General features: G+C 51.2%; 1 protein-coding gene across 1 annotated transcript in view; it reads left to right on the forward strand.

Moving 5' to 3' along the window:
• MIOS (meiosis regulator for oocyte development) overlaps positions 1 to 17,701 on the forward strand; it is a 121,795-nt gene extending 104,094 nt beyond the window's left edge. The window contains exons 10-11 of the mRNA XM_075316870.1: positions 14,934 to 15,063; positions 17,099 to 17,701. Coding sequence (XP_075172985.1) covers positions 14,934 to 15,063; positions 17,099 to 17,195 — 227 coding nt within the window. The 3' untranslated portion in view covers positions 17,196 to 17,701. The remainder of the gene's footprint in view (positions 1 to 14,933; positions 15,064 to 17,098) is intronic.
• The last annotated feature ends 3,380 nt before the right edge of the window (positions 17,702 to 21,081 follow it).

Genomic DNA, 21,081 nt, shown 5'->3' on the forward strand with positions numbered 1-21,081 from the left:
TGCGCAGTTTCATCTGCGCCCACTTCAATGGGACATTCTCCGCCAATGGGACGGGAAGTCAAAATCCCTGGACAGGAAAGTCTCCCTTTCCCAGACGGCCAAGGACTCTCTGCAGTGGTGGCTTCTTCCCACCTCTTTATCACAGGGAAGATCCTTCCTACCACCGTCTTGGGCGGTGGTCACGACAGACGCGAGTCTGTCAGGGTGGGGAGCAGTTTTTCTCCACCACAGGGCTCAGGGTACGTGGACTCAGCAGGAGTCCACCCTTCAGATCAATGTTCTGGAAATCAGAGCAGTATATCTTGCCCTACAAGCCTTCCAACAGTGGCTGGAAGGCAAGCAGATCCGAATTCAGTCGGACAACTCCACAGCGGTGGCATACATCAACCACCAAGGGGGGACACGCAGTCGGCAAGCCTTCCAGGAAGTCCGGCGGATTCTGATGTGGGTGGAAGCCACGGCCTCCACCATATCCGCAGTTCACATCCCCGGCGTAGAAAACTGGGAAGCAGACTTCCTCAGTCGCCAGGGCATGGACGCAGGGGAATGGTCCCTTCACCCAGACGTGTTTCAGGAAATCTGTCGCCGATGGGGAAAGCCGGACGTCGACCTCATGGCGTCCCGGCACAACAACAAGGTCCCAACCTTCATGGCACGGTCTCGCGATCAAAGAGCGCTGGCGGCAGACGCCCTAGTGCAAGATTGGTCGCAGTTCCGGCTCCCTTATGTGTTTCCACCTCTGGCACTCTTGCCCAGAGTGCTACGCAAGATCAGATCCGATTGCAGCCGCGTCATACTCGTCGCCCCAGACTGGCCGAGGAGGGCGTGGTATCCGGATCTGTGGCAGCTCACGGTCGGCCGACCGTGGGCACTACCAGACCGACCAGACTTACTGTCCCAAGGGCCGTTTTTCCATCGGAATTCTGCGGCCCTGAACCTGACTGTGTGGCCATTGAGTCCTGGATCCTAGCGTCTTCAGGATTATCCCAAGGGGTCGTTGCCACCATGAGACAGGCTAGGAAGCCCACGTCCGCTAAGATCTACCACAGAACGTGGAGGATATTCTTATCCTGGTGCTCTGCTCAGGGAGTGTCCCCCTGGCCATTTGCATTGCCTACCTTTCTTTCTTTCCTGCAATCTGGGTTAGAAAAAGGTTTGTCGGTACTAGTTGCCCTTCAGAAGCCGCCCTTCGAGCCTCTGAGGGAGGTTTCACTTTCTAGACTATCACAGAAAGTGGCTTTTCTAGTAGCGATCACATCTCTTCGGAGAGTGTCTGAGCTGGCAGCGCTATCATCCAAGGCTCCCTTCCTGGTCTTCCACCAGGACAAGGTAGTGCTGCGCCCCATTCAGGAGTTTCTCCCGAAGGTGGTATCCTCTTTTCATCTTAATCAGGATATCTCTTTGCCTTCGTTTTGTCCTCATGCAGTTCATCGGTATGAGAAGGATTTACATTTGTTGGATCTGGTGAGAGCACTCAGAATCTACATTTCCCGCACGGCGCCCTTGCGCCGTTCGGATGCACTCTTTGTCCTTGTCGCTGGTAAGCGCAAAGGGTCGCAGGCTTCTAAGGCCACCCTGGCTCGATGGATCAAAGAACCAATTCTTGAAGCCTACCGTTCTGCTGGGCTTCCGGTTCCATCAGGGCTGAAGGCCCATTCTACCAGAGCCGTGGGTGCGTCCTGGGCATTGCGACACCAGGCTACGGCTCAACAGGTGTGCCAGGCAGCTACCTGGTCGAGTCTGCACACTTTCACCAAACATTATCAGGTGCATACCTATGCTTCGGCGGACGCCAGCCTAGGTAGAAGAGTCCTGCAGGCGGCAGTTGCCTCCCTATAGGGGAGGGCTGTCTTGCAGCTCTAACATGAGGTATTCTTTACCCACCCAGGGACAGCTTTTGGACGTCCCAATCGTCTGGGTCTCCCAATGGAGCGCCGAAGAAGAAGGGAATTTTGTTACTTACCGTAAATTCCTTTTCTTCTAGCTCCTATTGGGAGACCCAGCACCCGCCCTGTTGTCCTTCGGGATTTTTGGTTGTTTTTCGGGTACACATGTTGTTCATGTTGAACGGTTTTCAGTTCTCCGACGTTACTTCGGAGTGAATTTGTTTAAACCAGTTATTGGCTTTCCTCCTTCTTGCTTTTGCACTAAAACTGGTGAGCCAGTGATCCCACTGGGGGTGTATAGCCAGAAGGGGAGGGGCCTTACACTTTTTAGTGTAATTGCTTTGTGTGGCCTCCGGAGGCAGTGCTATACACCCAATCGTCTGGGTCTCCCAATAGGAGCTAGAAGAAAAGGAATTTACGGTAAGTAACAAAATTCCCTTCTTTTATACCCCTCAGTTTTCATTTCAGTGTATTTTGTCTTACAGGATTGGTTGGAGATGACCACTCTCATTGTTCGCTATTTTAACCAGACTGCATAATTTTCCTCTTAATTATATAGTCAAAGGGGCTGAGAAAATCCGCATTTAACAGACAATAGGGCTCCGATCAGTCTGACATGAAACAATGTCTAACGTCTCTTGATTTTAGCTAAGTGTAGCTCATCCACCGAGAGCAGGATAAACTTTGTACCGGATTACAGCCTCTGTTTGCTGTCAGTGAATTAACACTTGTTTCTTTGTCGCTCCATTGGGAGACCCAGACAATTGGGTGTATAGGCTATGCCTCCGGAGGCCGCACAAAGTATTACACTAAAAGTGTAAAGCCCCTCCCCTTCTGCCTATACACCCCCCATGCTCCCACGGGCTCCTCAGTTTTTTGCTTTGTGCGAAGGAGGCAGACATGCACGCATAGCTCCACAGCTTAGTCAGCAGCAGCTGCTGACTATGTCGGATGGAAGAAAAGAGGGCCCATAACAGGGCCCCCAGCATGCTCCCTTCTCACCCCACTCTTGTCGGCGGTGTTGTTAAGGTTGAGGTATCCATTGCGGGTACGGAGGCTGGAGCCCACATGCTGTTTTCCTTCCCCATCCCCCTTAGGGCTCTGGGTGAAGTGGGATCCTATCGGTCTCCAGGCACTGAGACCGTGCTCCATCCACAGCTCCTGAGGACTCTGCTGGATAGGAGCCGAGTATCGTTGAGGGACATGGCCCTGCTACTTTGAGGTACTCTGTGTCCCCGTGGGGACCGCGCACATTAACACTCCAGCATTGCTGGGTGTGCTAGTGCACCGGGGACCGCGGCGCTGACTGCGTTTGTGCCATTACACACTGCAGCGTCGCTGAGTGTGTTAGTGTATGGGGACTGCTGCGCTGACCGCCGCTGCCATTGTTATCACTGCGGCGCGGCTGGGACTGTTAGTGCGCCGGGGACTTCCGCGCCGACCGCGCTTATACGGCGGCCGCGCTTATAACTCGAGTCCCCGGCTTTTGCGGCCTAGTCTCTTTTTTCTTCCCGCCCCCAGCCCTGCCAGTCAGGTGAAGGGCGGGACACTGTACAGGACGGCAGCACTGAGGGCTGGAGCATGCTTTGCATACTCCACCCCCCTCACTGTGCACAGTGGGGCACCAGTTCCCGCACTTTCTGGGTCACGCCCACGGCTCCCTCCTCTCCTCAGGACGCCGGCAGCCATTCCTGTCAGCTCCTCTGACGCTGCAGAGGGGAGACAAGCTCTGGGGGACCCAGGCACGGATTCTGGTGGCCACACAACCGCTTTAAGCGGGCGGTAAGCAGCACCTGAGGTGCTGGCCCCACTTGTGCAGAAGTGTAATTATAGATTATATGTTTATAGGCTATACTTTACACTGTATGGTGCACGGTTGATTTCTGGCTATATACCCTATTGTGTTGCTCAGGGGAGACAACAGCATGGCGCCCACAAGAGGCAGGGGTGCCAAAACACAGGCTTACTATGCTGCCTGCGCCGCATGTACGACCTCGCTACCGGCAGGTTCCACTGACCCTCATTGTGTGCACTGCTCTGCCCCTGTGGCACTTGCTCAGCCAGAGCCTCTGCTAAGGGGGGCCCAGGGGGAACCACCTGCTAACACTGTCCAGGTGACAGGGACGGAGTTTGCAGTTTTTACCGACAGACTTTCTGAGACTATGGCTAAGATTCTAGAAGCTTTGCAGTCCAGACCGGTATCTCAGACCATGGGCACTGTGGAATCATTGCCCCCTGGTTCCCCTCAGTTGGAACAACAATGTTCCCCCGGGGTGTCTCATAGATCCCAGGGTGAGGTCTCTGACACGGACCGCAGCCCCAGACCGCCTAAGCGAGCTCGCTGGGAAATCCCCTCGACCTCATCACATTGTTCAGGGTCTCAGAAGGAGGACTCTCTGTATGATGAAGCGGAGGTAGCTGATCAGGATTCTGATCCTGAGGCCGCTCTCAACCTTGATACTCCTGATGGTGACGCCATAGTGAATGATCTTATCGCGTCCATACATCAAATGTTGGATATTTCTCCCTCGGCTCCTCCAGTGGAGGAGTCAGCCTCTCAGCAGGAGAAATTCCGTTTCAGGTTCCCCAAGCGTACAACGAGTATGTTTCTAGATCACTCCGACTTCAGAGAGGCAGTCCAGAAACACCGAGTTTGTCCAGATAAGCGTTTTTCCAAGCGCCTTAAGGATACACGTTATCCCTTCCCCCCTGACGTGGTCAAGGGCTGGACTCAGTGTCCCAAGGTGGATCCTCCAATCTCCAGACTGGCGGCTAGATCCATAGTCGCAGTTGAAGATGGGGCTTCGCTCAAGGATGCCACTGACAGACAGATCGAGCTCTGGTTGAAATCCATCTATGAAGCTATCGGCGCGTCTTTTGCTCCAGCATTCGCAGCCGTATGGGCACTCCAAGCTATTGCAGCGGGTCAAGCTCAAATTGACGCACTCACACGTACGTCTGCGCCGCAAGTGGCGTCCATAACTTCTCAAACGTCGGCATTTGCGTCCTACGCTATTAATGCTGTCCTGGACTCTGCGAGCCGTACGGCGGTTGCAGCCGACAATTCGGTGGCAATACGCAGGGCCTTGTGGCTACGGGAATGGAAGGCAGATTCGGCTTCCAAAAAGTGCTTAACCGGTTTGCCATTTTCTGGCGACCGTTTGTTTGGTGAGAGGCTGGATCCTCACACCGCATCCTCGGTCGGTGGCAGGCTCTCCCGCTTTTCCGACATTTGGCTGCCACAGGTAAAAGACCGTTGGGTGAGAGACATTCTGTCTCACGGTTACAGGATAGAGTTCAGCTCTCGTCCTCCGACTCGATTTTTCAGAACATCTCCGCCTCCCGAGCGAGCCGATGCTCTTCTGCAGGCGCTGGGCACTCTGAAGACAGAAGGAGTGGTGGTCCCTGTTCATCTTCAGCAACAGGGTCACGGTTTTTACTCCAACCTGTTTGTGGTTCCAAAGAAGGACGGGTCTTTCCGTCCTGTCCTGGACCTAAAACTGCTCAACAAACACGTAAAGACCAGGCGGTTCCGGATGGAATCCCTCCGCTCCGTCATCGCCTCAATGTCCCAAGGAGATTTCCTTGCATCGATCGATATCAAAGATGCTTATCTCCACGTACCGATTGCTCCAGAGCATCAGCTCTTCCTGCGCTTCGCCATAGGAGACGAACACCTTCAGTTCGTGGCACTGCCGTTCGGCCTGGCGACAGCCCCACGGGTTTTCACCAAGGTCATGGCTGCAGTAGTTGCGGTCCTCCACTCTCAGGGTCACTCGGTGATCCCTTACTTAGACGATCTGCTGGTCAAGGCTCCCTCTCAAGAGGCATGCCAGCACAGCCTCACCGCTACTCTGGAGACTCTCCAGAGTTTCGGGTGGATCATCAATTTTCCAAAGTCAAATCTGACACCGGCCCAATCGCTGACATATCTTGGCATGGAGTTTCATACCCTCTCAGCGATAGTGAAGCTTCCGCTGAACAAGCAGCGTTCACTACAGACGGGGGTGCAATCTCTCCTTCAAGGTCAGTCACACCCCTTGAGGCGCCTCATGCACTTCCTGGGGAAGATGGTGGCAGCAATGGAGGCAGTCCCTTTCGCGCAGTTTCACCTGCGTCCTCTTCAATGGGACATCCTACGCAAATGGGACAGGAAGCAGACGTCCCTCGACAGGAACGTCTCCCTCTCTCAGGCAACCAAAGCTTCCCTTCGGTGGTGGCTTCATCCCACTTCATTATCGAAGGGGAAATCCTTCCTACCCCCATCCTGGGCGGTGGTCACGACGGACGCGAGTCTGTCAGGGTGGGGAGCAGTTTTTCTCCACCACAGGGCTCAGGGTACGTGGACTCGGCAAGAGTCCTCACTTCAGATCAATGTTCTGGAGATCAGGGCAGTGTATCTAGCCCTAAAAGCGTTCCAGCAGTGGCTGGAAGGCGAGCAGATCCGAATTCAGTCGGACAACTCCACAGCGGTGGCTTACATCAACCACCAAGGAGGAACACGCAGCCGGCAAGCCTTCCAGGAAGTCCGGCGGATTTTGATGTGGGTGGAAGCCACGGCCTCCACCATCTCCGCAGTTCACATCCCGGGCGTGGAAAACTGGGAAGCAGATTTTCTCAGTCGCCAGGGCATGGACGCAGGGGAATGGTCCCTTCACCCGGACGTGTTTCAGGAGATCTGTTGCCGCTGGGGGATGCCGGACGTCGACCTAATGGCGTCCCGGCACAACAACAAGGTCACGGCATTCATGGCACGTTCTCACGATCACAGAGCTCTGGCGGCAGACGCCTTAGTTCAGGATTGGTCGCAGTTTCAACTCCCTTATGTGTTTCCTCCGCTGGCACTGTTGCCCAGAGTGTTACGCAAGATCAGGGCCGACAGCCGCCGCGCCATCCTCGTCGCTCCAGACTGGCCGAGGAGGTCGTGGTACCCGGATCTGTGGCATCTCACGGTCGGCCAACCGTGGGCACTACCAGACCGACCAGACTTGCTGTCTCAAGGGCCGTTTTTCCATCTGAATTCTGCGGCCCTCAACCTGACTGTGTGGCCATTGAGTCCTGGATCTTAGCGTCTTCAGGATTATCTCAAGAGGTCATTGCCACTATGAGACAGGCTAGGAAACCAACGTCCGCCAAGATCTACCACAGGACGTGGAAAATATTCCTGTCATGGTGCTCTGATCAGGGTTTTTCTCCCTGGCCATTTGCCTTGCCCACTTTTCTGTCCTTTCTTCAGTCAGGATTGGAAAAGGGTTTGTCGCTTGGCTTCCTTAAGGGACAAGTCTCTGCGCTCTCTGTGTTTTTTCAGAAGCGCTTGGCCAGACTTCCACAGGTACGCACGTTCCTGCAGGGGGTTTGTCACATCGTCCCTCTTTACAAACGTCCGTTGGAACCCTGGGATCTGAACAGGGTGCTGATGGTTCTTCAGAAACCACCGTTCGAGCCAATGAGGGATATTTCTCTCGCACGCCTTTCGCAGAAAGTGGTTTTCCTAGTAGCAGTCACTTCACTTCGGAGAGTGTCTGAGCTAGCAGCATTGTCATGCAAAGCCCCTTTCTTGGTGTTTCACCAGGACAAGGTGGTTCTGCATCCGGTTCCGGAATTTCTACCTAAGGTGGTATCCCCTTTTCATCTCAATCAGGATATCTCCTTACCCTCTTTTTGCCCTCATCCAATTCACCAATGTGAAAAGGATTTGCACTTGTTAGATCTGGTGAGAGCACTCAGACTCTACATTTCTCGTACGGCGCCCCTGCGCCGCTCGGATGCACTCTTTATCCTTGTCGCTGGCCAGCGTAAAGGGTCACAGGCTTCCAAATCAACCCTGGCTCGGTGGATCAAGGAACCAATTCTCGAAGCTTACCATTCTGCTGGGCTTCCGGTTCCCTCAGGGCTGAAGGCCCATTCTACCAGAGCCGTGGGTACGTTCCTGGGCTTTGAGGCACCAGGCTACGGCTCAGCAGGTGTGTCAGGCGGCTACCTGGTCGAGCCTGCACACTTTCACGAAACACTATCAGGTGCATACCTATGCTTCGGCGGATGCCAGCCTAGGTAGGCGAGTCCTTCAGGCGGCGGTTGCCCACCTGTAGGACGGAGCCGTTACGGCTCTATTATGAGGTATTATTTACCCACCCAGGGACTGCTTTTGGACGTCCCAATTGTCTGGGTCTCCCAATGGAGCGACAAAGAAGGGAATTTTGTTTACTTACCGTAAATTCCTTTTCTTTGTCGCTCCTAATTGGGAGACCCAGACAATTGGGTGTATAGCTACTGCCTCCGGAGGCCACACAAAGTATTACACTTAAAAGTGTAAGGCCCCTCCCCTTCTGGCTATACACCCCCCCGTGGGATCACGGGCTCCTCAGTTTTATGCTTTGTGCGAAGGAGGTCAGACATGCACACATAGCTCCACTGTTTAGTCAGCAGCAGCTGCTGACTATGTCGGATGGAAGAAAAGAGGGCCCATACGGGGGCCCCCAGCATGCTCCCTTCTCACCCCACTTGCGGTCGGCGGTGTTTGTTAAGGTTGAGGTACCCATTGCGGGTACGGAGGCTGGAGCCCACATGCTGATTCCTTCCCCATCCCCATTAGGGCTCTGGGTGAAGTGGGACTTGACCGGTCTCCGGGCACTGAGACCGTGCTCCATCCACAGCCCCTGGAGGATCTGCTGGATACGGAGCGGAGTTTCCTCAGGGACAGGACCCTGCTTCATTAAGGTACTCCGTGTCCCCGTGCTTACCGCACGCACACTGCAGCATTGCTGGGTGTGTTAGTGCGCCGGGGTAAACAGCGCTGCTGCGCTTGTGCCGTTACTCACTACAGCTCTGCTGAGTGAGGAGACTTAGTACGATCGGCCGATCCGGCCGCTGGGGTCAGTGTTTACTGCGTCGCGGCTGGGATTTGTGGTGCGCCGGGGACTTCCGCGCTGGCCGTGCATATATGACGGCCGCGCTAGATTACTACAGTCCCCGGCTTTTGCGGCCTAGTTCGTATCGTTCCCGCCCCCAGACCTGCCAGTCAGGAGGAGGGCGGGACGCTGTACAGACCAGCAGCGCTAAGAGCTGGAGTCTGTTTTACATACTCCAGCCCTCACACTAGGCACAGTGGGACGCAGTTTCCCGCACTTTTGTTTGTGGCACGCCCACGGTCCGCCCCTCTTCACAGGACGCCGGCAGCCATTCCTGCCTGCACGCTGAGCTGCAGAGGGGAGGCTGGGAGACCCAGACAAGGGATTCTACGACCTCACACCCGCTTTTCAGCGGGCGGTAAGCAGCCCTCAAGGGCTCTCCCCCACTTGTGCCATAGTGTACTTTGTATTTTGTGCTGGCAATACTTTACACTGTACGGTCGCTGGTGATTTTCTGCTATATACCCTCCTTAGATTTCTCAAGGAGACAACAGCATGTCGTCCGCAAAAAGCAAAAGTGCCAAGGCACGGACTTTATATACTGCCTGTACCGCATGTGGGGCTGCTCTACCGGCAGGTTCCACTGACCCCCATTGTGTGCAGTGCTCGGCCCCTGTGGCAATTGCTCAGCCGGGGCCTCTGCTAGAGGTGACCCAGGGAGAACCACCTGTGAATGCTGTCCAGGTGACAGGGACGGAGTTTGCAGCTTTTGCTGACAGATTGTCTATGACTATGTCTAAAATTCTTGAAACATTGCAGTCTAGACCAGTAACTCAGACCATGGGCACTGTTGGTTCATTGCCCCCTGGTCCCCCTCAGCTGGAACACTTCCTAGCTCCGGGGGTGTCACATGCACCCCAGGGTGACGGCTCTGACTCGGACGACAGTCCCAGACAACCTAAGCGGGCTCGCTATGAGCGACCCTCAACTTCATCACACTGGTCAGGGTCCCAGCGGGACGACTCTCTGTGTGATGAGGCGGATGTAACTGATCAGGATTCTGATACTGGGGCCGCTCTCAATCTAGATACCCCGGATGGTGACGCCATAGTGAATGATCTTATAGCGTCCATCAATAAGATGTTAGATATTTCTCCACAAGCTCCTCCTGCGGAGGAGGCAGCTTCACAGCAGGAGAAATTCCATTTCAGGTATCCCAAGCGTAAATTAAGCACTTTTCTGGACCACTCTGACTTTAGAGACGCAATCCAGAAACACCACGCTTATCCAGATAAGCGTTTCTCCAAACGGCTTAAAGATACGCGCTATCCTTTTCCCCCTGACGTGGTCAAGGGCTGGACACAGTGTCCCAAGGTGGACCCTCCAATCTCCAGGCTTGCAGCCAGATCTCTAGTTGCAGTGGAAGATGGGGCGGCACTTAAAGATGCCACTGACAGACAGATGGAGCTCTGGTTAAAATCCATCTATGAAGCTATTGGAGCGTCGTTGGCGCCAGCATTCGCAGCCGTATGGGCACTCCAAGCTATTTCAGCTGGCCTTACACAGGTCGACACGGTCACACGTACATCTGCTCCGCAGGTGGCACCATTGACCTCTCAAATGTCTGCATTCGCGTCTTACGCGATTAATGCTGTCCTAGACTCTACGAGCCGTACGGCGGTGGCGTCAGCCAACTCAGTGGTTTTACGCAGAGCCCTGTGGTTGAGAGAATGGAAGGCAGATTCTTCTTCCAAGAAGTGCTTAACCAGTTTGCCTTTTTCTCGTGACCGATTGTTTGGTGAGCGTTTGGATGAAATCATTAAACACTCCAAGGGTAAGGATTCAGCCTTACCGCAACCCAGACAAAACAAACCCCAACAGAGGAGGGGACAGTCTGGTTTTCGGTCCTTTCGAGGCTCAGGCAGGTCCCAATTCTACTCGTCCAAAAGGACTCAAAAGGATCAGAGGAGCTCAGATTCTTGGCGGACTCAATCACGCCCAAAAAAGCCAGCCGGAAGAACCGTTACCAAGACGGCTTCCTCATGACTTTCAGTCTCCTCTCTCCGCATCCTCGGTCGGTGGCAGGCTCTCCCGCTTTGGCGACATTTGGCTGTCACAGGTCAAAGACCGTTGGGTGAGAGACATTCTGTCTCACGGGTACAGGATAGAGTTCAGCTCTCGTCCTCCAACTCGTTTCTTCAGAACTTCTCCACCGCCCGACCGAGCCGATGCTCTGCTGCAAGCGGTGTCCGCTCTAAAGGCGGAAGGAGTGGTGACTTCCGTTCCTCTTCAGGAACAAGGCCACGGTTTTTACTCCAATTTGTTTGTGGTGCCAAAGAAAGGCGGGTCGTTCCGTCCCGTCCTGGATCTAAAGCTGCTCAACAAACACGTAAAAACCAGGAGGTTCCGGATGGAATCTCTCCGCTCCGTTATCGCCTCAATGTCTCAAGGAGATTTCCTAGCATCAATAGACATCAAGGATGCTTATCTCCACGTGCCGATTGCACCAGAGCATCAGCGTTTTCTACGCTTCGTTATAGGAAGCGAACACCTGCAGTTCGTAGCTCTACCTTTCGGGCTGGCGACAGCCCCTCGGGTCTTCACCAAGGTCATGGCAGCAGTAGTAGCAGTCCTGCACTCGCAAGGTCACTCTGTGATCCCGTATTTAGACGATCTACTTATCAAGGCACCCTCTCAAGAGGCATGCCAACACAGCCTGAACGTGGCACTGAAGACTCTCCAGAGTTTCGGGTGGATCATCAACTTTTCAAAGTCAAATCTAACCCCGACCCAATCACTAATATATCTTGGCATGGAGTTTCATACTCTCTCAGCGATAGTGAAACTTCCACTGGACAAACAGTGCTCGCTACAGACAGGGGTGCAATCTCTCCTGCAGGGCCAGTCGCACCCCTTGAGGCGCCTCATGCACTTCCTAGGGAAGATGGTAGCAGCAATGGAAGCAGTTCCTTTTGCGCAGTTTCATCTGCGTCCATTACAATGGGACATTCTCCGCCAATGGGACGGGAAGTCGACGTCCCTCGACAGGGAGGTCTCCCTCTCTCAGGCAGCCAAGGAATCTCTCCGGTGGTGGCTTCTTCCCACCTCATTGTCAAAAGGAAAGTCGTTCCTACCCCCATCCTGGGCGGTGGTCACGACAGATGCGAGTCTATCAGGGTGGGGAGCAGTGTTTCTCCACCACAGGGCTCAAGGTACGTGGACTCGGAAAGAGTCCACCCTTCAGATCAATGTTCTGGAAATCAGAGCAGTCTATCTTGCCCTACAAGCCTTCCAACAGTGGCTGGAAGGCAAGCAGATCCGAATTCAGTCGGACAACTCCACAGCGGTGGCATACATCAACCACCAAGGGGGAACACGCAGTCGGCAAGCCTTCCAGGAAGTCCGGCGGATTCTGACGTGGGTGGAAGACACGGCATCCACCATATCCGCAGTCCACATCCCAGGCGTAGAAAACTGGGAAGCAGACTTTCTCAGTCGCCAGGGCATGGACGCAGGGGAATGGTCCCTTCACTCGGACGTGTTTCAGGAGATCTGTCGCCGCTGGGGGATGCCGGACGTCGACCTGATGGCGTCACGGCACAACAACAAAGTCCCGGTTTTCATGGCACGGTCTCACGATCACCGAGCTCTGGCGGCAGACGCCTTAGTTCAAGATTGGTCGCAGTTCCGGCTACCGTATGTGTTCCCACCTCTGGCATTGTTGCCCAGAGTGCTCCGCAAAATCACGTCCGACTGCCGCCGCGCCATTCTCGTCGCTCCAGACTGGCCAAGGAGGTCGTGGTACCCGGATCTGTGGCACCTCACGGTAGGCCATCCGTGGGCACTACCAGACCGTCCAGACTTGCTGTCTCAAGGGCCGTTTTTCCATCTGAATTCTGCGGCCCTGAACCTGACTGTGTGGCCATTGAGTCCTGGATCCTAGCGGCCTCAGGTTTATCTCATGAAGTGGTTGCCACCATGAGACAGGCTAGGAAGCCATCCTCCGCCAAGATCTACCACAGGACGTGGAGGATATTCCTATTTTGGTGCTCTGCTCAGGGAGTTTCTCCCTGGCCTTTTGCATTGCCTACTTTTCTTTCCTTCCTGCAGTCTGGGTTGGAAAAAGGTTTGTCGCTTGGCTCCCTTAAAGGTCAAGTCTCCGCGCTATCCGTATTTTTTCAGAAGCGCCTGGCGCGACTTCCTCAGGTACGCACGTTCCTGCAAGGGGTTTGTCATATCGTCCCCCCTTACAAGCGGCCGTTGGAGCCCTGGGACCTGAACAAGGTTCTAATTGCTCTCCAGAAGCCGCCTTTCGAGCCTATGAAGGAGGTTTCCCTTTCTCGTCTTTCACAGAAAGTGGCCTTTCTAGTGGCGGTCACGTCTCTTCGGAGAGTGTCCGAGCTGGCGGCGTTATCATGCAGATCTCCATTCCTGGTGTTTCACCAGGACAAGGTAGTTCTGCGTCCAATTCCAGAATTTCTTCCCAAGGTGGTATCTTCCTTTCATCTCAATCAAGATATCACTTTACCGTCTTTGTGTCCGCATCCAGTTCACCAATTTGAAAAGGGTTTGCATTTATTGGATCTGGTGAGAGCACTCAGGATCTACATTTCCCGCACGGCGTCTCTGCGCCGCTCGGATGCACTCTTTGTCCTTGTCGCTGGTCAGCGTAAAGGGTCGCAAGCTTCCAAATCCACCCTTGCGCGGTGGATCAAGGAACCAATTCTTCACACCTACCGTTCGGCTGGGCTTCCGATTCCATCAGGGCTGAAGGCCCATTCTACCAGAGCCGTGGGTGCGTCCTGGGCATTACGGCACCAGGCTACGGCTCAGCAGGTGTGCCAGGCGGCTACCTGGTCGAGTCTGCACACTTTTACCAAGCATTATCAGGTGCATACCTACGCTTCGGCGGATGCCGGCCTAGGTAGACAAGTCCTTCAGGCGGCGGTGGCTCACCTGTAGGAAAGGGCTGTTTGACGGCCCTATCACGAGGTATTCTTTTACCCACCCAGGGACTGCTTTTGGACGTCCCAATTGTCTGGGTCTCCCAATTAGGAGCGACAAAGAAGAAGGGAATTTTGTTTACTTACCGTAAATTCCTTTTCTTCTAGCTCCAATTGGGAGACCCAGCACCCGCCCTGTTTTCTTAGGAAGTTTGTTTTTTTCGGGTGCACATGTTGTTCATGTTGAACAGTTCAGTTCTCCGAGGCTGTTTCTCGGGTTGAATTTGTATTTAAAACAGTTATTGGCTTTCCTCCTTCTTGCTTTTGCACTAAAACTGAGGAGCCCGTGATCCCACGGGGGGGTGTATAGCCAGAAGGGGAGGGGCCTTACACTTTTAAGTGTAATACTTTGTGTGGCCTCCGGAGGCAGTAGCTATACACCCAATTGTCTGGGTCTCCCAATTGGAGCTAGAAGAAAAGGAATTTACGGTAAGTAAACAAAATTCCCTTCTTCTTCTAGCTCCAATTGGGAGACCCAGCACCCGCCCCTGTTTTTTGTGTACACATGTTGTTAATGTTGAATGGTTTCAGTTCTCCGATGTTCCTTCGGATTGAATTTACTTTAAACCAGTTTATAATTTTTTTCCTCCTTCTTGCTTTTGCACCAAAACTGAGGAGCCCGTGGGAGCACGGGGGGTGTATAGGCAGAAGGGGAGGGGCTTTACACTTTTAGTGTAATACTTTGTGCGGCCTCCGGAGGCATAGCCTATACACCCAATTGTCTGGGTCTCCCAATTGGAGCTAGAAGAAAAGGAATTTACGGTAAGTAAACAAAATTCCCTTCTTCCATTCCAACACCTTACCTTGTCAATGGTGAGGCATTGAAGCAGAGGTAAAATTTGTGATGCCCGCTACGCCATTTTTCTGGCATCAGACTGTCTAAAAAAATATTGTGAAAATGGGGCACAGCCAATCGGCCTGGGACATATTTACGACAATGTGCACAAGAAAACTGGTGCACATTGTTGCGAGCATAGTGCATTTTATGATGCCACGGGCAGCCCAAAAATGCGCTTCATAATTTGGCGACAGCAATTAAGTCACACCAACACCACACCACTTCACCACTGTGACCAATCACTATTTTTCGGTCTACCTCAACACAGCCGGCACGCTTGATGATGCGCACCGTGATGTGACTTCATTGCACTTTCGAATGTCTGACCTTCTAATCTCGGGTGTGTACTTCTCCCTAGGGGCATCGAAGTCTGATGAGAAGGTCGACCTCAGCAAGGAGAAGAAGGTGGCTCAGTTCAACAATTGGTTCACGTGGTGCCACAACTGTCGACACGGTGGTCACGCCGGGCATATGATGAGCTGGTTCAGGTAAGAAATGGAGGAGGGTCGTCACAGACTTGGACTTCAAAACATTGATTTCTCTAAGAGAATCCCTTAATAAATTGGTTGGTAAACCTACCCTTCCAGAGATTATAAACCACCTCCTTTGCAATACGGAAAAGAAAACCATCTGAAATACCAAATATATCTCTGACCTTGTAAATAATGACACTAAACCTATTCTTTTAAACTACATGGCTAAATGGGGGGAAAACTTTAAACAAGGATTTTACAGAAGAAAACTGGCAATTTTAGCTTAAAAGCGACTTTTTCCTCTAATATTTCTGTCAAGGTAGAGATTTTAGGTAAAGATAGCTAATGGTATCTTCATACAGGGAATCCAGAGACTGTGCCGTATTAGCTGTATATCAGTGCCGATATATCAATGTATCAGACAATGAACACACAGACTCCTTCAGCCAGAGTCATCCACTGAACTCGTGTATTTGAAGAAACCCAATTATACAGTTTGCATCATTACCTTGAAAATACAACAGAGTTTAAGGGAGTGTTTCACTCCTCAATTTCTCCCAGCATGCTGTAAAACACATCTTTGTTCCTTGTACATTCTTTCTGTGTGAACACTACTGATAAGACTTTTACTCATTATTAAAAGACTTTCATCGTTTGTACATCTGTTCACTTATTCTTGGTAACCCCTTCATGACTATACAGCTTTGAATTATATTATAGGTCTGTGCAATTGCTACATAGACAGACAGATAATTATGCTACTACATCTATATATTGATTATATACATACACAGATATTCTTATTACATTTAAACAAACAAGCTATAGCTCAGACCACCTTCACATTTCGGCTATACTGCATGAGTCCTTCTATAAGGTTATAACAAATTGGTATTTCACACCCTCTAAGCTACATAACGTAGACCGCAAAAATACTCCACTTTGTTGGAGAAATTGTAATGAAAAAGGAACGTTGGTCCACATCTTATGGAATTGCCCAAAGATAAGACCTCTCTGGAGGGAAGTGTCAAATCTAATGAATAGAGTTACAAATTCCAACATCAAATCATCGCCCCAAATGGCACTTCTTTCTATGGATATGGAAAAACTAGACCAAATGCAGATCCCGATTTCTGATTCACATTTTTTTTTTTATCACAAAACAACTTTTACTGGCCAAATGGAAAAGTGACACTGTTCCAAATATTTCTCAAGTAATCCAGATGTTATCCATGTACCACAAACTTGAAAATAAACATGCAAAATACAATAGCTTGTTCCAACCCTATCAAAAGAGATGGGGTACCTCACTATCCGACATCGAGCAATCCAAATCATAAGCTTATATAGTAGAAAGATAAAAACACAAATAGTCCTCTGAAAAATACCCCAATCAATTTTCTCCTTTCTTTTCTCCCTCTTCTTTCTTTCTTTCTTTCTCCCTCTTCTTCCTTTCTTTATTCCTCTTCTTCCTTTCTTTCTCCTCTTCTTCCTTTCTTTCTCCCTCTTCTTCCTTTCTTTCTCCCTCTTCTTCCTTTCTTTCTCCCTCTTCTCTCTCCCTTCTCCCTCTCTCTTCTCCCTCTCTCTTCTCCCTCCCCCTCTCTCTTCTCCCCCTCTCTCTTCTCCCCCTCTCTCTTCTCCCCCTCTCTCTTCTCCCCCTCTCTCTTCTCCCCCTCTCTCTTCTCCCCCTCTCTCTTCTCCCCCTCTCTCTTCTCCCCCTCTCTCTTCTCCCCCTCTCTCTTCTCCCCCTCTCTCTTCTCCCCCTCTCTCTTCTCCCCCTCTCTCTTCTCCCCCTCTCTCTTCTCCCCCTCTCTCTTCTCCCCCTCTCTCTTCTCCCCCTCTCTCTTCTCCCCCTCTCTCTTCTCCCCCTCTCTCTTCTCCCCCTCTCTCTTCTCCCCCTCTCTCTTCTCCCCCTCTCTCTTCTCCCCCTCTCCCCTCCTACAATAATATTGTAACCAGAGTGACTGGCATGTCTGGGTCCTGCCGCAGTGACTCGGGTGATGATGCCCCATGTCTTGTGCTCTCACTTATCCTGTCTTGTGTTTTGCAGAGATCACACAGAGTGCCCGGTGTCCGCCTGCTCCTGTAAGTGCATGCAGCTGGACACAACGGGCAACCTGGTGCCTGCGGAGACTGCACATCCCTGACCTAGGACACAATCATGCAAGACCAGGCTGAGCTCCAGAGATGCCATGTATGTGAGCTGCAGACCCTCCGGAGACGCTCGGTACCCCGTTTACTACAGCGGTGTCCGGCTCACCGGACTGATGTCATTGGTTACACAGTGTTATAGGCACAAAGGATCTATATACAGACAGGAAGAGCGATCTGCAGGACGACGCGTGTTACATGACATGAACACTCCTCTCCAGGAAGGGACTTAATGAAATTTTAAACTAATATTTTTGATTTCTGGATGATTCACAATTCTGGTCCCACAGCTTGTGATATACCTGAGCACTGGAGTGCGCCAATCTGCCTTTTCCCTCCAATTATTGATTATGAATTTTGTCAGTAGACATGTTGTTTTCCTCCTTTTAACTGCATTGTCATGTGCCTCTAAAGCGACAGATCACGGACAAACATTGTCTCATCGTTTATATGTAAAGTTCATTATTTCTGTAAATACATAATTTTCCAGAGCTGCACTCACTATTCTGCTGGAGTCATTGTTTACATGATTTCATTATTGATCCTGTTCTGATTCTGAGTTACATTCTGTATTATACTCCAGAGCTGCACTCACTATTCTGCTGATGCAGTCACTGTGTACATACATTACATTACTGATCGTGAGTTACCTCCTGTATTATACCCCAGAGCGGCACTCACTATTCTGCTGGTGCAATCACTGTGTACATACATTACATTACTGATCCTGTACTGATCCTGAGTTACATCCTGCATAATACTCTAGAGCTGCACTCACTATTCTGCTGATGCAGTCACTGTGTCCATACATTACTGATCCTGAGTTACATCCTGTATTCTACTCCAGAGCTGCACTCACTGTTCTGCTGGTGCAATCACTGTGTACATACATTACATTACTGATCCTGTACTGATCCTGAGTTACATCCTGCATAATACTCTAGAGCTGCACTCACTATTCTGCTGATGTAGTCACTGTGTACATACATTACATTACTGATCCTGTACTGATCCTGAGTTACCTCCTGTATTATACTCCAGAGCTGCACTCACTATTCTGCTGATGTAGTCACTGTGTACATACATTACTGCTCCTGAGTTACATCCTGTATTCTACTCCAGAGCTGCACTCACTATTCTGCTGATGTAGTCACTGTGTACATACATTATCCTGTACACATCCTGAGTAGCAATAAGCAGACTCTCAGACATCTGGGATCGGCGGGTCTAACCGGGTTTTAAAAACAACTCTGGTTAGGCCTGAAATCGATCCCAAATATCTGGCCGGAGGCCTTTCCCCATACAAGTCTATGGGGACCAGAATCCTTCACTTAAAAATGGTGGTAGAAGGGATAGAGGGACTGGAGACAGCACGTTATACTTACTGGTCTCTGGTGTGGCTGGTCTTGCTTCCGGGTCCGCTAATTTATCTTTATACATATTCAGTGCTCCCCCCCATTGGCAGTCCTGCTGTCTCTGGTTACAGTCAGATGCCCCCCCCACCCCCCTCCTGTGTGACGGCGTGTCTGACTGCAACCAATCACAGACCCTGTCTGTGACTTTATTGTGGTATAATATATTTTAATGGCATTGGGTCCCCCCATATTATGATACCCAGCAGATAAAGCCCAGGGCTACAGGCTGCAGCACCCAGACGTGCGCCTATCTTGGCTGTGTATCAAAATAAGAGGAACCGCATGTGGTTGTTTTTTGTTTTAATAAGTTTTTAAAAACACTGTGCAGTTCCACCTCCCAATTTTGATACCCAGTCATGATAAAGCCTGACATCTTGGGCTGGTATGCTCAGGCTGGGGAGACCTATGCTTATTAGGTCCCCCCCCCGGCCTAAAAATAGCAGCCTGCAGCCACCCAGGATTGTTGCATCCATTAGTTGAGACAATTCCGGAACCTTACCTGGCTGATCCAGATTACCTTGGTGCAGTGACAGTCGGGGTAACGAGAGGTTAATAACAGCCGACAGCTGCCACTAAGCCCTAGATTAGTAATGGGAGGCGTCAGAGACATCCTATTTCTAATATGCAAGTGAAAAGAAACACACACACCCCAAAAATCCTTTATGTGAAATAAAAAAAAATGGTGAAAGGGTGGGGTTTTTTTGCATTTTAACACCCACGTCTGACATAATCCACGAGGTCCCAAAGTGATTCCAGCTCTGCTACATCTAAAATGAGTGTCTGTCCATAGAATATGACTGCCTGCTGTAGGTTTCAGGCAGAGATGGATGAGTGGTGATGTCACTCAGATTATTTGTGGTCACAGCTGGAGGTTCCCTCAGTCCTCCACATGTGAGAGCAGGTAACTTAACCTCAGGTGAGGTCTCTGAGTTTAGACCTGCATCTCCTGACAGAAAACTGCAGTTTTTTTGCCAAGAGATGCAGATTTGGTGCTGAAATTTCTACAATAAATTCCCGCATAGAATCTACACCTTCTGGCAAAAAAACCCACATCAAAACACCTTGCGGTTTTGATGCAATAGTAATGTGATTTTTTTTTTTTTTTTTGCCAGTTGTAGATTTGGTGCAGGAATATGCTGTAGAAATTTCAGCCCCAAATTGCATCTCTTGGCAAACATTTTTATAAAAACTGTTTTGATCTGGTTTTGGTGAGATTTTCTGCCATGAGATGCAAATTTGTTGCTACAATGTCTGCACCAGATTTCAGCACAAAATTTGCACCTCCCAGCAGAAAACCACACCAAAACAGTCAAAACCATTTAAGTGTAATTTTTTTTTATGCCCCGAGTTGCAGATTTGGTGCTGAAATTTTTACACCATCTTCCTACACCTGGCAAAAAAATCAAAACCGCATGTGGTGGTAATCAGTTTTTCTCTGACGCCTCATTGGGGGACACAGGACCATGGACGTTATGCTGCCTATCCATAGGAGGACACTAAGTAGATGCAAAAGCATAGCCTCCTCTGCAGTATATACCCCCTGGCCAGGCAACCTCAGTTTTAGCTTAGTGTCTGTAGGAGGTACTTCCTTTCAAGGTTTATTTTTTGAGGGCGACTGTTTCCTTTTGGGACCGATCTCCCACTATCAAAGGGCGGGAACGTGGAGTGTCGCCTCCACGTACCCCCTCCTGCGACGCTGGATCCTGGGCTGGATGACGGGTTCCACAGACACCGATTTTCCAAAGACCAGCGTAGAGGCCTGTGCCCCTATAGCCCAATTCCTCAGCCCCTCTTTGCAGGCTCCGAGTTGAATATGGCACCAATTCCTCAGCCCCTCTTTGCAGGCTCTGAGTTGAATATGGCACCGATGTGACCGGACACAGCAAGCTGACTCTGCTATTTTCACTGCCTGGACGGAAGCAGTGTTTTAAGGTGAGATCCCCCCTGACTGGTTTCCCAGACAAAGGGAGAAAAGATGCTGCAGGGAAGGCTCCCAGGACATTTACAGTATTTATTATGAGAAAGTCCCTTGCTGAGTGCAAGGAGGAGAGTCCCAAGGATCCTGCACACACAGTGTTAACTTTAATCTAGCTGGCTGGAGGAGGGGGGGAAGTCACTCCTGTTTGCAGAAAGTCCTGCAGATAATTTCCCGGTGGCAGGGGGAGGGACCAGGGCTCAGGGACTCACGCTGTTTATTTGCTCTAGCAGAAAAGCCGGCTGATAACCACCAGGGACAAGCTGTGTGCTGACTGGAGGGAGAGGGAGGAAAACTATCAGAAGCTCCCTTCCCGCCGTTTTTTTTACTACCCACAGCAGGGAAGGGGGGGGGGCACACTGACTTAATCTTCGCGCTCTTTTAGCGCTAATTCCCGCGCCCCCGTGGCCGTGATAACACCCATCCCCCCCCCCCCGGAAAGTGTGCGAAGATCTCCACAGAGCGTAATCCTTCCTGAGGATAGGGCCATTG

This window comes from Anomaloglossus baeobatrachus, chromosome 6 (assembly GCF_048569485.1).
Source record: "Anomaloglossus baeobatrachus isolate aAnoBae1 chromosome 6, aAnoBae1.hap1, whole genome shotgun sequence".
Taxonomy (NCBI): Eukaryota; Metazoa; Chordata; class Amphibia; order Anura; family Aromobatidae; genus Anomaloglossus; species Anomaloglossus baeobatrachus.